Raw genomic sequence first — 22,132 nt, 5'->3', positions numbered from 1 at the left:
ATTATACTAGTTAACGAAAACTTAAGCTGCTTATTTTGTAAATTCCAGCAGCTGATCCTAGCAGAGAAGGCAAAATGCAGCATGGATCTGACCTATGTGTTTGAAAATTGGAGATGATTCTTTTGTTTAGTGCAGCACTAAAGAAACTGTGCAGAAACTTCAATCTTGCCATGATAATGAGGCATAAATGTTTAATTTAAAAAGTCAATATAAAGTTTCTAAATTATTGGTTGGTGGTGCACTGTAAGTAAAAAGCTTTGTGAGTTCAAGTCCCGCTTCATGACTTGGAACTTGAGCACAAAATCTAGGGTAACAACTATGCAGTAATGAGGGAAAGCTGTACAATCAAAATTGCCATCACTTGGCATTAAATTGAGGGCCTGTCAGCTTGTTCGGGGGGCATATTGCAGTATTCAAAAAACAGGCAGTTGCCCTTGTATTCAGTATAACATTCTTCCATCAATGCATCACCACAAAAGCAGCATAACCAATCATTTACTACTTTTGTTGCTTGTGGGACATTTTGTATTCAGGTTGTGTTCAGTTTGCCCACTTATCTGAAGTACATTCAAAAGAAATTCATCATCTTTGAAACAATTGGTATGTCGTGAGTTGGTGTTGAGGTTCTATAAATGAAAATTTGTTCATTGCCTTGTGGGGGTAAAATGATTTAAAAGGGCAAGATTTCTAGCTGATATCCTGACTAGGGTAGACAATGGGAATTGGTAATCTTAAAGTGCCTTTTTATTAGCTGACGTTTACTTTTTATTGGACTGATGTCTGTTTTTCTTTTTGAAAATAATTATTGGCTCAGGACTTTGACTGTGAAGCTAGTGGCAGCGACTCAGCATATTCAATTACCCAAGGCATGTGACTTCAAATGTGCTAAGTTAACTGCTCCTTACTACCTTTTTCCACCTCTTGTATTTGAACTCTGTAATAGTGAGTGTTTGACGGAAGGTATCGGCTAGCTAACACACAGAAGGACTCAGTTGCTGAGTTAGGTGGCATAGCAATAAGGGTATGAGTTAATTGTGTGTATAATTAATAGGAAAAAATCTTTGGGATTATATGCGTTTGCATTTTTTTGTGCAAAATTTTAATTTTGTTGCTCAGTTCTACTGAATTGCAGTCATAATGTTAAGCAAATTAAAATATTTTTCACATTAGTCAAACCTGACATGAATGTATTGCTAGTAGGATTGTAATTAACCACGTTAATCAGAATATAATAACATGGCCTACTCCTGGACCTATTTCTTATAAGGCCCCTTGAGTGTGCCCCACCATTCTGTAAAATTGTGACTGACCTGTGACCAATTCCACTATTCTGTAGGATTCCCCTTAATTCCCTTAGAGTCCAAAAATCAATTTATCTCAGCCTTGACTTTGCTGAACAAAACATCTGCAGCCCCTTGGTGTAGCGAGTTTCAAAAACTTATCCTGAGATTATGACCCTAGTTCTAAGCTCTCCAGCTGGGGGAGCAACCTGTCAGTGTCAAGCCCTCTCAGAATGTTATGTTACAGGTTTCAATGAATGAGCACTTTTAGAAGAGGATAGATCAAAAGCCAGCAAGTACAGTGAGTTAGAACACTATTGCCATAGAGGGCGGGGTACACCTTAAACCTCTTATCTTTTTACTGAATTACCAGTTCCGGTTAGGTTGCTTTGAGAGGCGCAAGCAAACATTGGTACCTCCCTCCTTGGAGACAATTTTAAAAAAGCAATACAGAGAGGAAGAATGAGTCAGGTGCATCTATTAGCAACTGGTTTCAGTGCTACCCTGCCACTCATCAATGAAAACGCAAATGGCAGGGTGGGGGGTGATGAGTGCTGGGTGGCGAAGACTTTGTTCTTTTTAATTTGACTGTCTCCAATTATTTTCCCAATTTCCTTTCTTGCCAGCAGCAGCACATGCATCCTGAAGCATGGAAGCTGGCAGTTCGCCAGTACTTAAACGCACTTAGCTGGTAGCCCATTTTTCTTGAGAGTCAACAACTCTGAGTGGCTTCCCAAGCTGAAGTTTTGGTCCCATTAAAATTAAAGATTTCACAACACACTTGGAATTGCAGGTCTGTAATGGATTTGAGTGCAAAGTAGACTGCCCGAGCTACCTTTCTCTTTTAATAATGTAATGTTTTTTTAAAAAATGGCCAGGACTGTCACTTATTCAACCTATTCAGTTAACTTCATTAAAATAATCTTGGCAATTCTGATCTACTTTCTCAAAACTTACAATATTTATTAATATGAAGAACTGATAGGAAAGGGAACAGTAACTGCACAACACAAATCTTGCTTTCACAAACTCATGTTTCTACTGATGCAAATGGGTTACCAAGGCAACGTACACAGGACTCAGTCTACCATTTGCTCTCCAAGGCAGTGTTGGCATCCCTGCAGCCTGCATTGCAATGGAGGAGGCTACTTATCTCCTAATGTTCACATAACCTGGTTCAAAGAAGCTTGTAGTAAAAATCCAATATTACAATGAGGTGGAATTGTTGTATTTGCTTTCTGCAACAAGGTGCTACTACTGTATTAGGTGATGGAGCAGACTAAGATAGTATTCAACCTGCTGTCTTTATACTCTGCAATAAGGTGGAAAATAAATGGTCAAAATGCAATTGTATTTAGTAAACTAACTGAAAGAGGACATTATAGAAATATCATCGAATTTTTTCTAAAGAAGAAAATCCTGTATCTTTTGCTTATGTTGAAGTAAAATAGTGACTTTTTTTTTGGCCAGGCTGTGAAAATCAAAATTGCCAAGATAATTTTAATTAAGCTATCGGAATAGGTTGAATAAATGACAGTTATGACAAGTGTTCAAATCCCATCATGACAATTGGTGAATTTAAATTCAACTAATTAAATAAATCCAGTGTCCCAGACAGAATTTGTTTCCTTTTACTGTCCAGGATCAGTATGTTTGTATGTAAGAGGTGCATGTTTTCTTACCCTCAGCGTGAGTGTCCCAGTTAAATAATTCCAGCAGCAAGCTTTTTGAATTTAAAAATAAAGTTTGTTTATTATCACACACTTACTCCAAATTTAATGCAGTATTTCACACCTTGTCTCCAACCCACACCTCAGTTGCAAAGATTGGATACAGCTAAAATACTGTTACAACTTATAATTATCTCAGTCTCTTTGTGGCAGGTCTGTAGTTTCATAGATGAAGTTGATACTTTAGTTGAAGTGAAGGCCTTCTAAAGCGAAGGATTCTCAGCAGACTGTGAAGTTTCTTCTGGTCGAGTTTCTAAGAGGTTGGTTCTCAAGTGAACTTTAACTGGAATAACTTCCCCTTTTGTGAGGGAGACCAGGACTAGGGGGCACGGTTTAAGAGGTCCCCCTTTTAAGACTGAGATCTGAATTTTTTTCTCTGTGAGTCACTGGTATGTGGAATTTTCTTCCCCGGAAAGCACTGGAGGCTGAGTCATTTAATATTTTCAAGGCACAGTTAGGTAGATTTTTGATAGACAAGGGAGTCAAGGGTTAAGGGGTGCAGACAGGAAAGTGGAGTTGAGACCACAACCAGTTCAACCATGATCTTATTGAATGGTGGAGCTGGCTTGAAGTGCTGAATGGCCTACTCCTCCAAAACCCTATGTTCCTATTTTCAGGTTGGCAAATTGCAACAGCTTGGGGAATCCTTCTCTCTGTTAGGATCTGCCATTTTGAGGGTATTGCTGTTTATTATCTTGGCTGCTTGGATGACTTGCAGCTAGCTTGATGGCTTTCAGTGGAACTGTCTGTCTGCAGAATAGCTTCTAGCTGATTTAAAAGCAGACAGAAAATATAACTGCATCATCATGTGACCTTTTCCAAGTTCAAAGTGCTTTTACCAAACAAAAGGGTGGTGTGTGTGATTCCAATCATCCTCTGTTGTCGTTTGATACCTTGAGATTCACCCAGGTTAGTTTGAATGAGGGAAACTACCATGACACAATGGAAAGTTGGTAGGACCTATTGATCCATCTTGCACACATTGGGTTTTGATATTCCCCTTTTTCCAGGGTGAAACAGAGTCAGGTCGGTGGGAATTCTATAGTCCTTTTGTGTTGATCCACCCTTAAACAAAGGGATGTGTGAATTCCCTGGATGGCTATGAATGCCCATATTTAATTAAGTATTCGCTTGAGGCTTAAAATTCCAGCAGTCACATGATTTGCAGCAGCCAAATTTAATGGCCTGTGTGACCAGCTTTTAAAAATATTGACTGAAAGTTCATAATATACTAGGACATGACACTAGACTGAAAGGCTGGTATCTGTAATGGAGACCATGAAACTACCAGTTTTTTTTTGTATAACAATCTGGCTTACTGATGTTTAAGGAAGGAAATCTGTTCTTATTTGGTCTTGCCTACATGTTGACTCCAGACCCACAGCAATGTGGTTGACTCTGAACTGACCTCTGAAAAGGCCTAGCAAGCCATTCACTTGTATCAAACCACATGAAAAAGTCTTAAGTATAAAACCTGACTGACCACCTGCCATCGATCTTGGCACTGGATAGGACATACAGCCCAGCTGATGCACAAAAGTTTTCTCAGTAACATCAGGGGACTTTTGTCAAATTTGGGAGAACTGTCCCACAGACTTGGTATCCATGAGGCACTGTGGCCCATCAACAGCAGCAGAATTGTATTCCACCACAATCTGTAACTTCATGGCCCAGTATATTCCTCAGTCTATCGTTACCATCAAATCAGGGAACCAACCCTGATTCAATAAGGAGTGTCGGATTGCATGCCAGGAGCAGCAGCAGGTATACTAAAAACAAAGTCCTAACTTGGTGAAGCTAAAACACAGGACTGCTTGCATGCCAAACAGCAGAATAAGCATGTGATAGATTGGCTGGCTAAGTAATATCAAAACTATCAATGCTGCAAAGTCCTGCCACATCCAGTCGTGAATGGTGGTGGACAATTAAACAACTAATTGGGGGCAGAGGATCCACAAACATCCTATCCTCAATGATGGCAGAGCTGAGCACCTCAGTGCTAAAGATGAAATATTTGTAACCATCTTCAGCCAGAACTGTCGAGTGATGATCCATCTTGGTCTTCACTGAGGCCTCCACCGTTATATCTCTTCAGTCTTTAGCCAATTTGATTTGTGACATAAGGAATAGGAGTTGGAATAGGCCATTTGGCCCTTTGAGCCTGCTCCATCCTTCAATAAGATCATGGCTAATCTTCTACCTCAACTAACTTCCTTGCTATCCCCATATCCATTATTTCCCTAAAATCTGTTAGTCTCTTGTGTTATATTTCCTCAACAATTCAGAATTCAGATTTTTTGGGATAATTCTGAAGGTTCACAACCCTTTGAAGAAATTTGTTCTCAACTCAAACCTAAATTGATATCAGGGAACTGGCATGAGCCATGATAACATCCTTACTGTAGTGCTGAAGTCTTGTCTTCCAGAATTAGCTGCTCATCTAGCTAAGCTGTTCCTGTACTGCTGACAGCATTGGCATCTACTCAACAAAGTGGAAAATTGCCCAGGTATGTCCTGTCTACAAAAAGCAGAACAAATCCAATCTGCCAACAATTGCCGCAGTGGTCAATGCTCAATCTTTGGCAAAGTGATGGAGTTGCTGATGACTGTGCTAACAAGGGATACTTACTCAGCAATAACCTGCTCCAGTTGCTCAGTTTGTGTTTTGCCAGGACCACTAAGCAAAGACCTCATTACAGTTTTGGTCCAAACATGGACAAAAGAGCTGAATTAGGGAGGTCAGGTTGAGAGTGACTGCCCTTGACTTCAATGCAACATTTGATGGAGTGTAACATCAGAGCGCTCTAGTAAAATTGAAGTCACTGGGAATTGGGCAGGGAGAATCTCCACTGGCTGGATTCATACATAGCACAAAGGAAGCTGGTTGTGGTTGTTACATGTCAATCTTCTCAGCCCCAGGACATCGCCGCAGGGGTTTCTCTGGGCACTGTCTGAGTTCCAGCCATCTTCAGCTATTTCATCAATGACCTTCTGTCTAACAAGAAGTAGAGCTTTGCTGCTTATTGTGCCGTGTTTAGTTCCTTTTGCAACTCCTCAGATACTGATGCAGTCTGTGTCTGCATGCAGCAAGACTTGAGCAACATTCAGGCTTGGGCAGATAAGTGACAAATAACATTTGTGCCACACAAGCACCATCACCGAATCTCCAATTCTAATTAATTATGCTGAGAGCTAATTGCAATTTTTTGAACTTTTTAAAAAAAATCTGCCCACCAACCAACATAGTGAGTCCAACATTATCCTTACTACCCTGTCATATTATCTATGCCAACCACTGATAACTTTAACAGCATTACATTTTGGTTAATTTTGTTGAATGTAACTGCAGTGATGACTTGCACTAATCTCTCAACAACTTACTCCCCTTCAAGAATCCTTTAAATAATATAGCATTGTAAGCGTGTTACTTTTTTCAGAAAAATTGCTGTTATTTTCGAATGCCTGGAGTGTGTCTGGAGGCAAGGCGTTTTTGTCTTTGCAGAATGCTAATGCAACCTATCTGGTTGTTTTGTCTGTTGACACGATGTGTTAATTTACCATCTAAGCTATCAGTCATTCTTGACAACTGCTTTCAGTAGTCCAGAAATATTAGCTGCACAACAATTTGATACAGTGAGAACTTCTAATGTTATACTTAGATAAAAATAAAACAAATGGAATTTAATAGATGCATTGTCAATTTGAAGGACATAAGAGAATGATTAAATCTAGATTGCTCTTAAGGAGAAGGTGAACAAGCTTTTTACGTAATTCTGAGAGTTATGATATATTCAGGCTTGCCTGAAGCAAAGTTAGTGGAAAAATTTTCTTGCTGAAGTACTGACCTTCATGATTCTACCTGCTTCCTGTTGTTCCCTCCTAAGTTTTGAGTTCCATGCCCTGGCCAAAAATGTTTTGAGTAGATAATCTCTCACTTTCCTGTAAAGGTTCTCCTTGAGCTACACAAGTGGCCTGAAATTGCATTACTTAAAAATGTCTTTGAGTATTGAGTATGATTCGGGTATTGAGTCTGGAAGGTGTAATAACACTTAACACTGACCTTTGCAGTTCAGCTTGTTTATCATGCAGGCTTTCTTTTTTGATCAGTGGAATTATTATTTTGATCACTAGTGATTCAGTTCCAAAAGATTTTTCAAGATAAAGTCACCTCTGCAAACCTGAAAGCTTTGACTGATGGATTAGTACCTCTTTCACCTTGAATGCATTAGGATAAGGAATTACTTAAAAACTAGCTGTCTCACAAATGTATAGATTGTTACCTCTTTCACCTTATGAATGCATTCGGGTGGAGTAGGGAATGATTTGTCATCAAGCTGCCTCTGCCTGTATAAAATGTGATTTTTTTTAATTGAAAAGTTTCTAAATACATGTCATCTAAAATATAGTTTTGATAGTTAACTTTTTTTAACTTGGTTAAAAGTTCAAATCTTTTTACCACCATGGCAAAATGCTGCAGCTATTTTGAAAGCCCAGCTTTTTTGTGCTATGCTGGTGAGCTAGTTCAAGGGTATATACTAGAGGAGATTGAATAAGGTGAGAGCATCAAATAAGATGATTGGGAAAAAAAAGAGCAGATTAATCTTGGAAATTGTTATTAAAGAAATCTTGAAGGAAACAAATTTTACTGCAGCAAATAGGGCTTAAATAGATGTATTATGTAATCCAGCTAGTTAATCGGTAAGGTGAGCAGTCAGTACATTGTGACTCAATGTGATGTACCAGTATATTGCAACATAGTGTAAGATCTGAGCAAGCCTGTGCAGATTCTCATCTTATTGACATTTGATCTTGCAAGTCTGGGGATTGCACTCGGCAGTTTTGTAATGAATTGTGCACAATTTTTAATAATGTAAATGTAAGGGTGGAAAGAGAAATCTGATAATGCTCAACACTACTGGAATTTCAATTACTGCTACCTAAAATATGCACCACTATGGCTACAGCATCTATAATAGCTTTTGACTCTACAGAATGATTCTTTAGTTCTCTGAATGCCGTTCTCTTGCTGCAGCTGATTACCGTTCAAAAAACATGACATGCTCATATTTTCAAAGTTCCATGTCCTTTGGGCACATATATTTCAGTAAATACTAAGTTTATGTGATTATGGACAAAGCCATAAGCTATAGGAGAATTTTGTTAAGTTGTTCTAGCAGCAAATAAAGTCACTAAGGAAGTAGGATTACATAGAACATTTCGTCTATCACTGGCAGGAACCATCCTATGCTCTAGTGGTTGATCTATTAATGTGCAAGATTTATTCATCTTAAGTCTTGGTGTGCAGATCGGAAGCTGCTAGAATGCTTCGTAGTTTCTCTTCCACTATGGGTGTGCAGGTGATATTGGTGTTGAAAATAACATTACCATGCTGATGTTTAACCTAGATTTTAGTCATAAATTGCTATTGCTAGAAGTTCGTTGACAAAGCTACTGAAAAATGCTATATTGTCAGAACTGCAATTCTGTAGCCAGCAGTTATGTTCATTTATCCTAGGGAACTTTGTGTATGCATAAAACAGCCTCCCGAGAGCGTAGTGTTTGAGTTCACTTGGCTTTTTAGGATGAGAGGCTTTTGCCAATCGTATCCAGTTGATTATACTTGGGTTGTTTGTTTGGGAGTGAAGCATTTTGTCATTGTCCACTTATTGGTACTTTAGTCTCAGGATATAAGTATTACTGGCAAGGATTGCATTTATTACCTATTCCCAATTTCAGATTTTATACAGCTGAATGGTTTGAGGTCAACCACATTGTGGGACTGCAGTCACATGTAGGCCAGCCGTATAAGGACAGCAAGTTTCCCTTCCGGAAAGGGCAGAATGAACCAGTTTTATTAACAATCTTGATAGTTTCATGGTCACAATATGGGTTTCTATGACCAATTGATGAGCTTCAATGCGCGCACATGATTGCGGTACTTGATGTCTCATTCAGTCTACTTTTGGGTAGTGCCAAATAGTTTAAGCACATATTAAGATTTTAAATTAACCCACTTCTATCTAATAAGCATACCAATGTTTTTGAAACTGAAAAATTCCAGGGATTCATAATTTTAAATGTCTTGCTCTGCCTTCATAAGGAATAGTTACAATTAAACCTATGCTGTTTCTTTTGACCTACCTGAATGTTTGTTTTTCTTTTTATCCTTTCCCAAATATGGTAATGAACCATTTGTTACAACTTTGAATCCTTGTAATGGTGACCTTGTAATGGTTTAAATGCAAGTGTTGAAGCCCCAAAACATGTTTGGAGCATTTTCTTTTTAAGTCATTCTGGTGTGAATGTGTTCTTTTAACTAAATTACCCTAACTCTTTAATCTGCAGGTGGTGGCAAATGCTGTGGCAGCTCTGTCAGAGATTGCGGAGTCCCATCCAAATAGCAACTTATTAGATCTCAACCCTCAGACTATCAACAAACTTTTAACAGCCTTAAATGAATGTACTGAATGGGGGCAGATATTTATCCTGGATTGTTTAGCCAATTATAGTCCAAAAGATGACAGAGAGGCTCAAAGGTAAAACTCAGAAGTGGCAGCTGAAATATTTTCTTACCTTACAATAAAATTACATGCTATACTTGAGTGTTCCGAATATTTATATATCTAATGCCAGATTTAACCACACAATTCTAGAAAATAAAATTACATCTAGTAATGTTGCTGTTTTTATTCCTCCATTAATGTTTTATATCTTTTTAATTGCTGAAGAAAATGTGTCCAAGAACTTGCAACGATAATCTGATTTTTTTTTTAGCTTATATTTGGGGATCTTATAGAATCAAATTACAAATAACTTTCTATGTTAAGTTATTACTAAAGTTGAAAATGTTAATCTTTCATTCCTGTATTTCAGCATAATGAATCATCTACAATATCTTAACACATTTTGTACATATAACTTTAACCAGAATCTCTTGTCCAATAGCATTTGTGAACGTGTGACACCACGTTTATCTCACGCTAACTCAGCTGTTGTCCTGTCTGCTGTAAAAGTTCTGATGAAATTCATGGAAATGTTGTCAAAGGACTTGGATTACTATGGCACTTTGCTGAAGAAACTGGCACCCCCACTAGTAACACTGCTGTCTGCAGAACCAGAGCTTCAGTATGTGGCCCTCAGAAACATTAACCTCATTGTACAGAAAAGGTGCAGTATACTATGTGATTACAGTTTTTGTAGAAAAGGAGTGTCTCTGTAACAAGTCACAAGTTTCCAAGAATGCATGTTTTGAATCATTACGACACCAACATTTAGGGAAAAAATCTTACCATTTTGGCAGTTGTAATTATCATTTTTTGGCTCAGTGTTAGCATTCTCACCTGAGTCAGAAGGCTGTGGGTTTTAAGTGCCACTCCAAAAGAGTGAATGTATGATCTCTGCTGACATTTCAGTGCAAAAGTGAGGAAGCACTGCATTGTCTGAGATGTCACCTATTGGATGGGGCTTTGTCTGCTGTCCATGCAGGTGCAAAAGATTTGATTGCACTTTTCTTTTGATGAGCAAGGAATTCTTTGATTTCCTGGCTGGTGTTCAATCCTCAACTATTGCCAGCAAACATATTCACTAGTCATTCATCTGATTGCTGAGTGTGGGATCTTGCTGAGTACAAATTTGCTGTTTTTCTTACAAAACAACAAAATAATAACTTCACAATAATTCACTGGCTGTGAAGTGCCTTTGGATGTCCCGAACACATGGAAGGTTCCTTATGAATGCAACTCTTTTGTTTTTCGTTGTGTAAAACTGGATAGATTTTGCATAATTTCATGCACAGTTGTTTGGCTTACAGTAAATTAGTAAGTCTTCAAGCTGTAAAACTAATTGACATGTAATAATTCATTTCTGCTTGATTTTTGTCTGCTAGTTTAAGTAAATTTGTTTACTATCATCATGTGCCTGTCTGAATCAAATTTCTCACACAGGATAGTGAGGAAAATAGAAAATTTTAAACTGATGCAGTCGAAGGTGTTAGATTAGGATGCATCAGAGACACCTCATTTCATCTAAACATGCTATTTGTAACCAGAGGGTGCTAATTGCTGACATTACTGAAATAAGAAAGTGTCATTTCCTAATACTAACATCTCCTGCCTCAAGATTCTAGTTGGGTTCAAGATTTTTATGCTCTACAGTTCCACCTACTGATGCCCATGCCTCTAGTAAAACCTTTCTCGCTTAGACTAATAATTCCCCATTGGTGTGGCCCCCATTTGAGCTTTCTAAGCCCAAAGGGTGCAGACTTAGGAACATCTGGTCTACGACTAATTTAGCCAACTATCATCTTTTCTTGCTGGACCATGTGCTGCATTTTCCCCTGCCAGAATATACCCCAGGATCACCTTGGAGAGCAGGCGTAACTCGCACTATGAGCTGTTTCCTTAAGGTCCTCTTGTCTCCCCTGTCCACCATCACCTCCAACATTAAGTACAAGGAACTTATGAATTTCTTAATTACTAAGGTTGAGCCTGTCCGTTTAGCGGGCTCTGCTGTTCCTTCACGTTCCTCTTACCACAAGCCAAACCTTCTGTATCCCCTTGCTTTTAGCCTTGAATCCACATCTCTCGCTCTCTCTTTCTATCTCCCCTCATTCTCTGGGCTCATCTTTCCCATGGGAACCACTCCCTCTTACATGATTCTATTTCTACAAAATTGCATTCATTGCCACCATCTTAAAAAAAATACTAACCTCGAACCCTCTCTTTGCAAACTACCACCTCCCTTCGGCCCTTGTTGCTCCCCATCTTTCCTCCAGCTCTATGGTTAAATCTCTCCAATCCAGCTTTCATCCGACCACAGCACCAAAATGATTCTAACCAAAGTAATGGACATTCTGTGACCATGTTGTATTATCTCTCCTTGATCTCTGATTAAACCACCAATGATCAGTTGGAGGATTTTGTCCATGCTTCTCTCAGAGCATGTAGTAAGTTTTATATAAAAGAAACATGCATCTGTATTCTTGTGACTTAAGTCATTTTGTGCTTTATCCCAACCAGATTGCAAGCGCCTCTCTCAACCTCATATTCTGTGAATTGGATAAATATTAACAAAATGAGAGAAAACATTAAAATTCAGTTTTTCTTTGTTATTAAAAGCTTAAATCCTATATTCCAGTTGAATGGTGACTGCTGATTCCTGACTGTTTCTTGGTCCACACAATGAAATGTGTGCATAGTGCACAAGTAACATTTTAATGAAGGCTGCATAGTGAGAATGCGGCTTTTTCCTTGCAAAATTGTAAATTCTGTATATCTGAAATAAATGCAGCAAAATCCTGAATTAAGAACGTAAGATATAGGAGCAGAAGTAGACCATTCAAACCCTCAAGCCTGCTCCAGCAGCTAGTATGATCATGGGCAGAATTTTCTGTCTGTCGGGCGGGGGGGCCCGACCCAATTTCCGGCGGGCGGAAAGCCGATCCCCGCCGGAGAAGTGGGTCCCACCACCATTTTAAGTGGGCGGGCCAATTTAGGCCCGCCCAGCGTGACGTCCACCAGGAAGTGCTATGCACTCCCTGTGCGGGCGGGGGGGAGGGGATTCCCCAAATGCGAGAGTGCTTTCTTTCACACATGCGCACGAAAGAGCGCACATCTCCCTGAGGCTAAGTGCTGCCTCAGGGAGATCGCTGACAGCTGTATAAACTTTAAAAATAGAAAAATAATAAAATCCTTAACATGTCCCCCTCATGTGACAATGTCACATGAGATGGGACATATTAAAGTTTCAGTGAAATTTATTAACAAACTTTTTTAAACCCTACATGAAACCTCATCCCGCCAATGGATGAAGTTTCATGTTTTTTCAGAAGCCCGCCGGGGCTCCTGGCCTGTCCACTAACCTTAAGGTTGGACGGGCAGGGCCTTTAATTGTTTTAATTATCCTGTCAATGACCTCAATTGGCCATTGACAGGTCGGCGGGTGGACAGCTGATCTCACTGTGCCCCCACCTTCCTGAAAATTTAAATGGGGTGGGATGACATCAGGGGTTCCCCCCCAACATCATCCTGCATCATTTTGCCGTCGGCGGGCAGGCCCCGCCCCACCCCCTGCTCACCGACAGCAAAATCCAGCCCCATGGCTGATCTGATGTGTTCTTAATTCCACTTTTCTGCCTGGCCCCATAACCCTTGGCAATCAAAAATCTGTCCAACTCAGCCTTGAATATATTCAATGACCCAGCCTCCACTGCTAACTGGAGGAGAATTGCAAACACAAATGACCTCAGAGAAGAAAATCTATGTCCTTTCAGCATCTGAACAAATAGAGGCTGGTTCAAGGAGATACCTTGCGAACATCGAAATAGGCATATTGATTGGCTCTTATATTAATTGCACAATCTCACAGAGTGGTAGTCATCTGGAATACTAGCATATATAACTTCAGTTGCAGTGCAGTAGGTTGAATGGCTTCCTTCTGTGCTATAATTTCTCTGACAATTGCATTAGAGATGGGTGGAATGATATAGTGGTGTACAGATTAAGTAATGTACATTCTGTACACATTAAGTAGTGTACTTTCAAGTTGATACAGGAAATTACAGTACGTTTAAACTTCTATAAAGTCTTATAGATACCTGGTAATACATCATTAAGAAAAATCCATGCTGCCCACTAGTTCTGTTGCAAAATGATTCAGTTGTTGCTTGCTTAGATACATATGCAAACTTAATTGTCCACGTGATGTGGTATTTCTTTATGCCATCTACTCATAATATATAAAGTACCATGCATAATTGAATGCTGGGTGCTTCATTTCTTAATTGAAGACAGGAATTGAAAAATGTTATTTCAAGATTTAGGAATATAATAGTGTTAATTCTGTACCCTTATTTCCTTTTATTTTTATATAGGCCTGAGATTCTTAAGCATGAAATGAAGGTTTTCTTTGTAAAATACAATGATCCAATTTATGTGAAACTGGAAAAACTGGACATTATGATTCGCTTGGCTTCTCAAGCCAACATTGCACAGGTTAGTAACTGAAATGCACTGTCTGAATTGTGTTAATAGCAGAAAACGTTGGAAATACTCAGGTCTGGCAGCATCTGCGGTGAAAGAAACAGAGTTAACAATTCACCTCGATGGCCTCCAGTTCTGAAGAAAGGTCTTAGAGCTGAAAGGTTAACTCTATTTCTCTTGTCTCAGATGCTGCCAGACTTGCTGAGAATTTGCAGTATTTTTGTTTATTTCAGATTTCAGACATCCACAGAATTTTGCTTTTGAATTATGTTAGTATTCTTTTATGGAAAAATAACCTTCAATAACTGCTCCAGTTTTAATCCATGGCCATGCATTAACAACACTTTACAAATTGGATTCACTTTAATGAAGAAACTATATCTACTTTTCAAAGCATGAAGTTGTATTTTACTTGCACTCTGGATAATTATTCAGACTTGGCATGTTTGTGTATGATCGTTGAAAACTTTGTGAATATACAGTAATTGTATTTTGATTAGAAAGTGATGTGTTTAGAATACCAAATTAATCTAATGCTTTTTAACCCAATAAATATTTGAGCTGTTTTCTAACTTCGCCCCCACACCCCCACCAGAAACATTTTTTCCCCAAATATCTGATCTACATCAGCAACAGATTTGGGTTTTTTTCATGTGCTCCTTGGGCATATTAGTCATGAACGTTGAAATAATTTTTCCAGTAAAGTTGACTGGCAGCAAATGGTTTATTTTGAATGACCTTTAATCCATATAGACTTGGCTGGCCTTCATTTGAAAAGAGACTGAGCCATCCTTGCAGATGAGGGAAAAGTTTATTGCATTCAAATTGGTATTCATTTTTATGTTGCTTTGATGCCATTTGGCCATATCCGATGGTGATTTAACAGTAAAATTAGATTAAGGACGTGAGTTCTGGGTTGTCTGATTACTTATTTTACTAAGTTTATTTTATTGTAACTGGTTTATTCATGTTTTTGTATTTTACCGAAGGTATAAATATGCATGGTTTCACTGTTTGGTTTGTTTTTTTTCAACCCAGTGATAAAATGCAGCTATTGAAATAGTTTTTTGAATAATTGTGTAATATTTAATTGAGTGGAACTTTGCAATGACAGCCATTTTAAAATTGTTGAACAGAAAGCTGACATTCTTCCCTGGACACTGCAGTTGCCTTTTATGAATAGGTTCAGACTACTAACAGCAATGGCAAGCTGACAGTTCCACTTGTCTCAAGCCATAATTTTCCAAAATCACTTCCTGTAGTAGTTGGGTCTTAGTTATTATATGCATCCTTGTACTCTTAAGCTAGTTTGATTTATGTTATAATCTCTTTCTCATGGAAAAAAATCTTTGTTCAGCGAAAACACTAGAGTCTAAGTTAATGTGAATTTGACGGTTAAGAAATAATTTTTAAACTTCCAAAGAACTTCAACAATCTGTTGTTTATCACTGAGTTTGACAAGCAAATGTTCCTTTTTAAGTTAGAGAAATCCATAGGTAGACAACAAAAGCAAGAATGACAGAACAGATGTCAATGCTGACAAAGTATTTAACATTTTAAATGGTTGGGCTGGTTCTCATTTGCTTTTTAAACTGAAATTTAGCTCTAGTGGAGGCCAGGCTAGCATTGGTGTGTTAATCGCAGTGGCTATGGGCCATAACTTCTGAGCTCCGGGGCAGTGTATCTGGGGCATATCCCAAAGATGTGCTGGGGAAACCCTCCCGGAAATTGCCAGGTAAAGTTTGCACGGCAGTTGCCCAAGAAGTTCAAACTTCTTTTGGGCAATTGCCCTGCACTGGGAACCATCCGAAAATGCAATTTAAGTTGCAAACTTCAGATGGTTCCGACTGTTGTATGGGAAAAAAAATTCGAATAAGTAAAACCACTTCTAGCTTCTGAGTAACTATTGTACTGACCTCCCTTGCCCCACCCCCCCTATTACTAGCAACACCCCATGGAACCCCCCCCCGCCCCGCCGCAAGAATCCGCTGCACTACACAGATCTTGTTCGGCCCAAGACAGAAGGTCGGGCAAGATAGGAGTGGTTGGATTTCAAGGTAACTAACTACAAGCAGAATGGCAATCCGACTCAGTTGCCATGCCACCAGAAGTTATGCGCAGGCTATGTTTTTAAAAATGTTGCCAGGTTACATTGAGACTATCATTATATTGTTGCTCACCTGATGCAAATTTGGAGATTATGCAATATCCCATTTGAATATGGACTTGGAATTTGCAAGTGAAGTGGGCCCATTTTTGACTTTTACCACAAAATGCCACAATTATCTTCTAGAATGTTGAACTATTGACGCAGTTGGTTAATTACATGCAGTTTTTGATTAGCTTATATTGATTGTCTACTCCAACTTGAAGGTTTTGGCAGAATTGAAGGAATATGCAACAGAAGTGGATGTTGACTTTGTACGGAAGGCCGTGCGTGCAATTGGACGGTGTGCTATTAAAGTTGAGGTAAAGAATAAATGTTTAAGTATTAATGTTTATACGGTAGGAAATCTCAGATCCAATTTGTAACCCAATATTTTCTGAATCAAGAATCCACAAAATGTGAAATGATTACTGGCTTCCTATCCTATCACCAGCCAGGTTTCCTACCCTGTCACCAGTCAGGAATAATTTACTGAGACCTGCTCTAACCAGTTTCATGCCAAGAACTGAATTCAATTATACTAACTGATGCAATGCCAAGACCTCAATTTGATTGGAATGCTGAATAATACATTAACACAGTATGGGTTAACTACATTTTTTAAAGAAAGAAATGATTGAATGTAGTGGATTGGCACTGTCTACTTATAAATCAGCATTACTAATAATTCAGCAAGAACTAGTCAGTACACAATTTCTGTGAACTTTTAATACAGTTTTAATCCTGATTGGGGAATTTTAGGAATCTTTTATAAGGGTTGGAAAGAGAAAATTAACATTCATTGTGATGTAAAACATTGACAGTAAAATCTGGAAATGTCATTTTTCATTAAAACTGTCTGTAGTAAACACTAATTTAGTGAATGGTTTGTTGCAGCAATCAGCGGAGCGCTGTGTGAGCACACTACTTGACCTCATTCAAACAAAGGTAAATTACGTTGTGCAGGAAGCCATAGTAGTAATCAAGGACATCTTCCGCAAATACCCAAACAAGTAGGTTCCATTTGTTTCTTTCTATGGTAATATATCTGTTTTGTATCCTTGCATCTTTTCATTCCGCTACGCTTAGAAACAATTTGTGAGCATATTAAGTGTATGCATTTCTTGCCGTTGCACATATGAACTTGATCAGATTGAAACTAAACAAACAGGAAAGTACCCACACACAAAGCTGATTCATTCCATATTATAAACTTTTCGTGCAATTTGAAACTTTTCAGCAAGTAATATCTCTTCAGAAGACATTATGTTTATTAAAAAAAAACCTTTGTGTTTATATTGGTTTCTAAAGCTTGCTAGTAGTAATTGCTTGTTAAGCATTCATTTTAAGCCACTTCACAAACAAAATTACCTAATTTAAAACCATTGACTGGCTGCTTATATCAATTTCAATAGTGATTGCAGTTTAACTATGGTAATTTGTAGTCATGACTATTGAAGATTATTTGCTGTTTAAGGATTAGGTGAAACTAGTCAATATTTATTCAACCTAAACTTCCCAAAAGAAGCAATGGTGTCATTTTGTGCTGTAACAATTCTATGATTCAGTAATTTTGAGTCAAGGTTGGTCTTTATTAATACCTTAAGTCTGGCATGTTTATCGTACAAATGAGAATTGAGAGATCCCACTGTCATAATGTATAAAATAAATATAGCTGCAAGAAAAGGGCATCTTTCATTGGAAGACTATAGAAAGCTAAATTTGCAAGTATGCTCATATTTTAAGCTAAATAAATCTTATTTTGTTTCCCACCCCCTTTTTTTCTTTTTAAACCTTGGGACTCTGTTAATACTTGTTTTACATCGTTTGGCTTGAATCCATAGGAAGATGGCTTGGTGACATTATTTTCTCTTCTCTCTTCCTTTCTCTTCTCCCCATAAGCAGGATAGTTAGCTCCCTTGAGCCTTTGATTGCCATCGATTGACTTTGTGTTCTTTGGCTCTGTTTGAATAATAAAATAAGACCATAAGACATAGGAGCAGAAATTAGACCATTCGGCTCATCGAGTCTGCTCCGCCATTCAATCGTGGCTGATGAGTTTCTCAACCCCATTCTCCTACCTTCTCCCCGTAATCTTTGATCCCCTTACTAATCAAGAACCTATCTATCTCAGTCTTAAATACTTTTAAGTAGATTCTAATGCACAGAATTGTTTGACATAAATATGTGAACCTTAGGCTGCATAAGCACGACACACGACACCTGCATTGCCATTGCAAAAATGCTAAGAAGTTGTAATGTAAATTCAGCGATGGCCCCTCTTAACAGAAAGAGCAGACCCTACATCTTCTTCGGGTCCTTTCGTTCTAGAGTCAAGTTGGGCCCTGACTCTCTCTTCATGTTATAACTTATAAATCAATGTATGTGTGGAAATTGATAAAGTGTTCTAAGGAAATGGGTTATTTTTTTAAAACATACTTGTTGATGCCACTGCCAACTGTCTGATAAATGTTGCTTAACATCAAGGTATGAAAGTGTTATTGCTACACTTTGTGAAAACCTTGACTCGCTGGATGAGCCAGAAGCACGAGCAGCCATGATCTGGATAGTAGGTGAATATGCAGAAAGAATTGACAATGCTGATGAGCTATTAGAGAGCTTCTTGGAAGGATTCCATGATGAAAGCACACAGGTAAGACATTGAACTTAGATTTTCCAATATTCCCAACATGTAGGTGCCATTGAGACCTAAATGGTTACTAGGCAGCTTTCTCTGATCCTCAGAATTATTTAACATGCCTTGTATTTTAGTATCACCTGCAAACTTGGACACTGCCTTAGCCCTGTACCCAATGAGCAGCATATTACTAAGGTTCTAAAGTATTAATAATGTTTATTAATTACTAATATATACATATCCTGTGTTGGGGATGCTTTGCAATTCACACAAAAGGTTGTTTTGCTTTTGAATACAGCATACCCATTTTCAATTTGTTTCTAGAAAATTGCATCAAATGAAGTCTTGACTGCTGCTTATCAGGTGAAAATAGTGTCACAAATCATGAATTGTTTTATCTTTTGTGACAGGTTCAACTTCAACTTTTGACAGCTATTGTAAAACTATTCTTAAAAAAACCGACTGAGACACAGGAACTGGTGCAGCAGGTTCTCAGCTTGGCAACTCAGGTTTGTTTGTGTTTTTCTATCAGTAAACCTGACTATAGATTGGAACACAGCTGTAGATTGTAACCCAATACTGCTGGTTTTCTTTGCTGGAACCCTTTGTATAGTACTGTCATGATCCCTGTAAAGGCCAATAACTTTAAAAAATAATGAATTTCCCAGTTACTGACTGAAATGATCAAAGGACAAGGTTTCATATTTTAAGACTTTACTGTAACAAACAAACTCAAATCAACATAGACCAAACAATACTTGACAGGCAACTAATACACCAAGCTAAAGAAAAGGTATTTCTCCTTTAATGAACACAACCAAAATACTTTGGGCTGTAGTCTCCCAGCTCCAGGGCAGTGTAATTTGGAGGTACACCCCACCCCAAAGTTCCCAGGTAAGGTTTGCATGACAATTGCCCAGGAAGAGCAAACATCAGATGGGCAATTGCCCTGAACTAGGAACCATCCGAAAATGAGATTTAAATCGCAAATTTTGGTTACCCGGGAATAATTAGAAGAATTAAAACCACTTTTAGCTTCTGGGTGACTATATATTGTACAGACCCACACTAACCACCCCCACCCCCTCCGTGGGATTATCCCCCCAACCCCACAGGCCTGACCCAACCCGACCACCACCTTCCACGCCCAGCCCCTCCCTGTCTGCCCTGCCTCCTCCCTGTCTGCCCTGCCTCAGACCTTTAAACCTAGCTGATTTACAGCAGTTGGTGCCGTAAAAAAGGGGTTGTGTCCCCCTTGTCTTCGCTTCTGCAGCACCTGATTGAAGACCTCAGGCACACACTGCCCTGCAGAGTTCCCGCCCAGCCTGAGTCAGAAGGTCAGGCAAGACAGGATTGAAAAGATTACAACGTAAAAAAGTAGGAGGGGAGTGACAGCCCAACTGCCACTTCGCAGAAGAGCAGGCCCTTTATGACGTATTTAGGCCATGCTCTCAGCAGATACATAGCCTTGAAGATCAAGCTCCAAACTCCTTCCAGCTTTTCAGCAAATTCCCTTTTCCCTGCCACGCAGGGCAAGCCTTCCAATGTCCACAGTTTTCATTTTATAACAAGACTAGTCAGAATTCTTCACTTTCATGTTTTGCATCCTTAAACATTTGAGCTATAACTTCAGATAGAACTCTGTTACTTTGTTACTCTGTTACACAAAAAATAGTGATTTGAAAGTTTGATGTTGCAGTTCACTGATAATTATATTTAAATTGATTCAAAGCATCTTTTATTCGGATTCTGACCTTTTGTTTAAACTTTTGCTGACTGTGGGAGAGAGATGACACCTAACATCAATTTGTTTATCATTAGAACGGAGCAAGATTTTTTGTGGTTTTGTGCAGATGTAATTCACATTGACCAATTTGTGTGTCAGTAGTTACTCCACATTATGAAAATGTTTACATTATGCAGATATGGTTAAGAAATTTAAAACAGGTGTTCAAAATTGAAGAATTTTGATAAAGTAGATGGGGAGAAATGATTTCCACTAGCAAGATAGTATGTAACCAGACAGCAAAGAAATAGGATAAGTGACAAGCATTGTTTGCAGGGGGTTGGGGTTGGTTGTTGCAGAGAGTAAGAAAATTGTTACAATCTTGAATGCATTGCTTGAAAGGGTGGTGGAAACAGACTCAGTGGTACCTTTCAAAGGGAAATCAGATATGTACTAAAAGGAAAAACTGTGAAGCTATCGAATGAAAATAATTGGGCATCTTTTCAAAAATCTGCATAGACACAGTGGACGAAATGGTGGCCTCCGGTGCTGTATGCTTCAGTACATTCAATGCTAAGGGCTGGATACAAGTTGCAGCTCTTAAAATTCATCCATGCTTTCCTTGAATGACTTAATCAATAATTTTGAATTTTTATAACATCTTATCAAGTTCTTCACAACCAATACCTTTTTGAAGTACAGCCTCTATTATGTTGGGATCAGAAAACAGCAACAAATTGCAACTGAACATAAATCGAATGCATTGAGGAATGTGTAGTCAGGTGGAGTAAAAATACTATTTAGCAATTTCCAAAGAGAGTCTTGCAATCAAAAGGCAGCAGTAAACAAAATAACTACCAATTGGAAAAGGCTGAAAGGAAGCCAATGAGATTGTATCAAATATGTTTTTTCAAAACTCCTTTTGGTCCACAACTTGGGTTCTTTATTCAACTGAGCATCTACTATTGTTTGTAATATGATAGATATAAGTTACAAAATGCACTGGAAAATTATTAAACTAAACTGTACTATTCCTCTGACACACTTTTCAAGCTTGCCTGAAGCGTGAGCCTTGTGTTCATGGATGCTCCTAAGTACATACAACTGAAGCTTCAACGATGTAGCACAGTACAGTTCACATGTATTTGTGCCTCCAACTCTCAGGATCTTGTTTAATCTTTGATGGCGATATTGACCACTCATAGTGCTAGAATTTGCTGTTTATTAAGCCCTGCCCCTGTGCGGACTCCTGGGATCAGTGAAAGGTTATTACGGATTGATCCATCAACTCTTCCCACTGGGAACTATTGTTAAGAGTAGTGAAAAATATATTAAAGTTTGCTAGCTTCTTTTAAAAGAACACGTACCTCAAAAATTCTGTGAAGTTTTAGTACAAGTTTTCCTGAGGTAACTTTGAGGAAAGTTGATTTATACTGTCATAGCTGATTTCTTGTAAGATAGGCAAACTGGTTATTGTTCAGGAAAAAACTAGCACACGGGAAGGACCCAGTTGGAAACGACTCAAGCAGGTGTTCATTTTTTTTTTGTATTCTAAATAGTTGCACGAGCTGCATTTCTTGCATTTCAGCTCATACCTGAACTTAGAAACAATTTTTGAACAGAAATATGTATT

The 22,132-nt window shown here is 38.5% G+C and overlaps 1 protein-coding gene across 4 annotated transcripts in view; it reads left to right on the top strand.

The window, feature by feature from the left end:
• The window catches only part of ap1b1 (adaptor related protein complex 1 subunit beta 1), a 68,838-nt gene that overhangs the window by 15,815 nt on the left and 30,891 nt on the right, over window positions 1-22,132 (top strand). For all 4 annotated transcript variants that reach the window (XM_078554259.1, XM_078554257.1, XM_078554260.1 and 1 more), the window contains exons 6-12: window positions 9,356-9,546; window positions 9,956-10,177; window positions 13,881-14,001; window positions 16,363-16,458; window positions 17,033-17,148; window positions 18,623-18,788; window positions 19,184-19,282. In XM_078554259.1, the coding sequence (XP_078410385.1) occupies window positions 9,356-9,546; window positions 9,956-10,177; window positions 13,881-14,001; window positions 16,363-16,458; window positions 17,033-17,148; window positions 18,623-18,788; window positions 19,184-19,282 (1,011 nt within the window). The remainder of the gene's footprint in view (window positions 1-9,355; window positions 9,547-9,955; window positions 10,178-13,880; window positions 14,002-16,362; window positions 16,459-17,032; window positions 17,149-18,622; window positions 18,789-19,183; window positions 19,283-22,132) is intronic.

This window comes from Cetorhinus maximus, chromosome 12, assembly GCF_964194155.1.
Source record: "Cetorhinus maximus chromosome 12, sCetMax3.hap1.1, whole genome shotgun sequence".
Taxonomy (NCBI): Eukaryota; Metazoa; Chordata; class Chondrichthyes; order Lamniformes; family Cetorhinidae; genus Cetorhinus; species Cetorhinus maximus.
This window is presented reverse-complemented; position numbering and strand designations above follow the sequence as displayed.